Raw genomic sequence first — 4,552 nt, forward strand, 5'->3', positions numbered from 1 at the left:
GATTTCAAAAGGCCAGCCCGTAGTGCATAGTGAGACACTGTCTCAAAAAGATAAAAAAAAAAAAAAAAAAAGGCATTACTATTATCTTTTTGGTACCAGGGATTGAACTCTGGACCTCACACTTGCCAGGCAGGCACTAGGGACATCCCTGGACCCAACAATGTAGTCTTCTTCTTCTTCTTTTTTTTTTTTTTTTGGTGGAAGCAGGGATTGAACTCAGGCCCCTGCGCTTGCCAGGGAAGCACTTATTCCACTGAGCCATCTCCCTGGCCCCCAACAATGTATTATTCTGAGATAATGTTTCACTAAATTGTCTAGGCTGGCCCCAAATTTGAGATCGTCCTCCTGCCTCAGCCGTTCAAGCAGCTGGTATCACAGGTATACATCACCACACCCTGCGTGACTGGGGTACTAAGGATTAAGGAAGCTGCTAGCAAAGGCTGCCAGGGCCATCTCCTGCTCTCCCCACACCCAAGTGCCACAGTGTGATGAGGACAGCGGATGATGCTGCGTGAGCTCCATGAAAATCTCCTCGTCCTTGACCACTACCAGGGCACACAGGGGCGGGCTGTGGTGCCTTCAGGGTTTGCCAATCCCCTATCTGGACACACAGGTGAGCCAACCTGGGTCTGGGACACTGTACGGGAAAGCTGAGCCTCACATCATCCATAGCCACTAGATCGTAGACCTACATGCGAAAGCTGAAAGAGGCAGACTTCTAGAAAAAGCAGGAGAGTATCTTTACAACTGTGGGACACGTAGAGATTTCATATGTAGGCACAGAAACACTAACTGTGCAAAGGGAAAGATTCATAAATTCATTAAAATTAAGAATTTTAATTCTTAATTAAAGAACCCTGCCTTGCAACTGCAGTGTCCTGAGTTCAATCCCTGGTACCACAAAAAAAAAAAAAAAAAAAAAAAGGAATTTATGTCCGTTAAAAGGTACCACTCACAGGGCTGGTGAGATGGCTCAGTGGTCTAAAGCACCTACTTAGAACAAGCTTAGCAAATCACAGGGAGCATGGTTCAATCCCCCAGCACCACATGCCAGCCAGCCCCACCCCCTGGTGGGCTGAGCTGGCCACACACACACACACACACACATACATTTAAAAAAAAAAAAAAAGGTACCACTCACAGAGTGCAAAGGAAAGCCCAAACGGCAAGTCAGGTAAAATAAGTAAGTGTTTTGTGTCCCAAATGAGAAACGGTTCTTACAGCCAGCAACAGGGGCACACGCCTGTATGGATTTTGTTGTTTGTCTGGTTTTCGTTTGTTCTGAGCCAGGGTTTTACTATGAAGTGCAGACTGCTTGAACTGGCAGTGATCCTCCCGCCTCACCCTCCCAATTTCTGGGATTACAAGTGTGTACAGTCATGCCTGGCACACACATAGCTGTAATTCTAGCACTTAGGAGGATTGCAAGTTTGAAGCCAGCCTGGGTGATACAATGAATTCAGGGCCAGCATGACTACATGGTGAGACTCTTTCTCAAAAAAAGGACTATCTGGGGCCTGGGAGATCGGCTGTCTAACCATCTGCCTAGCAAGTGCAAGGACCCAGGTTCAATCCCTGGTACCCCATGCTGCGCTGGCCCCGTGCTCAGATGACCACCAAAGCCAGGCATGGTGGCACATGCCTGTAATCCCAGTGCTGGGAAGGCTGAGACAGGAGGATCACTATGAGTCTGAGCTGTGTAGTGAGACCCTGTACCAAATAAGTAAATATTTTTTAAAAAGAAGAAGAAGAAAAAAAAAAAAGGAATTCCTACAACTCAGTAAAACAGCATGTTTAGGAAAACGGACAAAAAAATAAAAAATCCCGAGCCAGGGAGTAACACAAACACTCCTTAGATGTAAGATGGGCAAGCCAGGAATGGTGACACACACCTGTAGTCCCAGAACTTAGGAAGCTGATACAGAAGGGTCCCTGTGAGTTAGACTAGCCTGGGCTACACAGTGAGCTGTGTGTACTACATAGTAAGACCCTGTCTCAAAAGAAAACCAAAAAAAAAAAAAAAAGGAAGGGCAAATGTGGGGGATGCTGTAGCAAGACACCAGCCTACGTGGGCGGAATACAGACCCGCATCACACTCCTGGGAAGTACGCTGGAATTTTGAGTAGCAGAGTGGCACACACTTGTGATCTCAGCTGCTCAGGAGGCTGAGGCAGGAGGACCGCAAGTTCAAGGGCACCCTGGGGAACTGAGTGAGGCCCTGGGGCGTAGCTCAGAGGTAGAGTGCTTGCCTAGTACACACAAGGCCCAGTCCAGTCCCCAGGACTGAACAACAAAAGAACTGGAGAACTTGCACAGAGGAGCACAGACTATGAAACCCCAAAGCAAGCGTCCGGGCCGTGGTGAACAAGGTCTAGATGGAGAGACAGCCCGGGGCAGGGGCGGGGGGGGGGGGGGGGGGGGCACGCACTGGGATCGGGAAGGAGTGTCCAGGTGGACCCAGGGTGGCTCAGGAACGAAGCCACATGCGGTTCACTGTTTGAAGTTAAATCACAATTTTTAAAAATTTTTTGGTTTTTTGAGACAGGGCTGTGCTATGCAGTCCAGGCTGGCCTTGAACTCTCAGCAATCCTGCCTCGGCCTCCCGAGTCCTGAGATCACAGGCGTGCGTCACCACGCCTAGCTAATTACACCACATTACAGCAGTCTGCTGCCCTGTACTGTGCTTGGCACTGCTCAGACACTGCCCACGGGTCTAGAGGTCTGCACCTGGCCCTCCGCACGAGGGCACCTCACTGCCACCTTGGCCTCAGGAGTCCCTCACACCCTCTCTGCAGGCTCAGCACTTCCCTACCTGGCAGGCCAGCTCCTCAGGCCAAGGGTAGGAAGGGTACCTCAGTGCCTAGTCCCCCTGAGATGCAGCCCCTGGGAAGCCCTGATCCCTGCCCCTCCCAGGACTCACCGATCTGGTCATTGCCATTGCAGGAGGCAAAGTGGAGAGCGGTGCGGCCCTTGTCGTCCGCTGCACAGGGGTCCACACCATCGTCCAGCAGCTGCTGCACTGACGGCACCAAGGGGGAGAGAGGGAGGTGAAGGAGCAGCAGTGTGGGCCCCGTGCAGGCCCTGGGGACAGGCAGTGGCTCAGAGCCCCAGGAGCTGTCCACAGGGAGGAGGAGCCATGCCAGCTGCATCCCCAGAGGCACTGCCAAGGCACAACTGAGGACTACAGGTTCAGAGCACCCAAACTACAGTCCACAGTCCCAGCACACAGGAGGCTGAGGCAGCAGGACTGCTGTGAGCTCAAGCCCATCCTGGCCACACAGTGAGTACAAAAAGGTTTTTTTTTGTTTTTTTTTTTTGGGGGGGGGTTGCTAGCCAAGGCTACACATAGTGAGACCCTGTGTCAAAAACAGAAAAGAAAAAAGAGAGGACAGGACAAGAGGCAGGCAGAAAGACACCCTGCCCCATGGACTCTGGCCTGGTCCCTCCATCTCAGCTTGGATCCACATCCATTCCAGCTGTACACAGCTGGCCCAGTAGTGGCCACACTGATTTGGATCCCCAGAGATAGCCTCTGGAGTAGACAGAACACAGGTTCCAGGGACACATGGACTGGGCCCCAAGCTAAGCTACAAAAGAAATAAAGGAGTCCATTGTCATGAGCTTGGAATGAGGAGCTGGGCCAGGGGCGCCAGGGGAGGGGGCGCCGGGATTGCAGCCTCAAGGCACCACCCCCGGTCAGAATCCAGAGCTGCTGTGACGCCAGTAATAGTCGTGAAATTCCTTCCTTGGAGTCTGCAGGCACCAGAAATGGCAGGCGCTACATGCTAAAGTCCGCAGCTAGCTGAGAGGGGGAACGTCACGCCAAATGTCATCCTGCAATCAGCAGGGTTTCAGCCTCTCTCTGAGACTTGGCTGCACAATGCAGTTCAGGCTGGCCTTGAACTGCCAGCTGTGCACCATACCTGGCTTCTGCCTGGGTTTTTTTGCTCCAGAAATTTATCTCTCCTACTGCACACAGTTTTTTGTGTCTTAGTTTTTGTTTTGGAGGTGGCATCTTCTCCAGCTATGCTGTGTTTTTTTTGTGTCGAGCACAGTGCCCAGGGAGCAAGGCAGGCTGCAGCTGTGCTGTGGAGGGGGAGGGGATCAGAGCAGGGGACACCGGGAAAGTGAAGCGAGAGCTCCAGGTAGTTGCAGCGCACAAGGGCATTTGCCGCAAGAGGACCAGCGTCACCACAGTACAACAGAGTCAGACAGGCCACTCTGGTTCCATGATTGCGCAATTAGAGCCTTCGCAGAAAGCGCTTCGGCTGCCTCTACCGGGAGCCATCGAAACACGCGGCCCCTTTGATGTGACAATTGCGTGGCCGGGAGGTGATCTTGAAAATGAAAATATATGACACGAAATAACTCTGTTTGTGCCTTTGCAGGACATGAGTGCATCCACTGTGGCTATGGGGCGAGGGCTGTTGCTCAGCAGGCACAGGCAAGGCCTTGTTTGTAATCCCCAGCACCAAAAAGAAAAAAAACCTATGGTTTTAATTGGGAAGTAGAATTACAAAGCGCTGTGTGGCTTTTTTTTTTTTTTTTTTTT

General features: G+C 51.6%; 1 protein-coding gene across 2 annotated transcripts in view; it reads right to left on the bottom strand.

Moving 5' to 3' along the window:
- The window catches only part of Ankrd54 (ankyrin repeat domain 54), a 16,365-nt gene that overhangs the window by 2,864 nt on the left and 8,949 nt on the right, over positions 1–4,552 (bottom strand). Inside the window, exon 3 of one of the 2 annotated variants that reach the window (XM_004634601.2) lies at positions 2,921–3,019. The exons of the other annotated variant lie outside the window; for it this stretch is intronic. Within the exon in view, the coding sequence (XP_004634658.1) occupies positions 2,921–3,019 (99 nt within the window). The remainder of the gene's footprint in view (positions 1–2,920; positions 3,020–4,552) is intronic. 2 annotated transcript variants of the gene reach the window in all.

This window comes from Octodon degus, unplaced genomic scaffold (genome assembly GCF_000260255.1).
Source record: "Octodon degus isolate 3935 unplaced genomic scaffold, OctDeg1.0 scaffold00064, whole genome shotgun sequence".
Lineage (NCBI taxonomy): Eukaryota > Metazoa > Chordata > Mammalia > Rodentia > Octodontidae > Octodon > Octodon degus.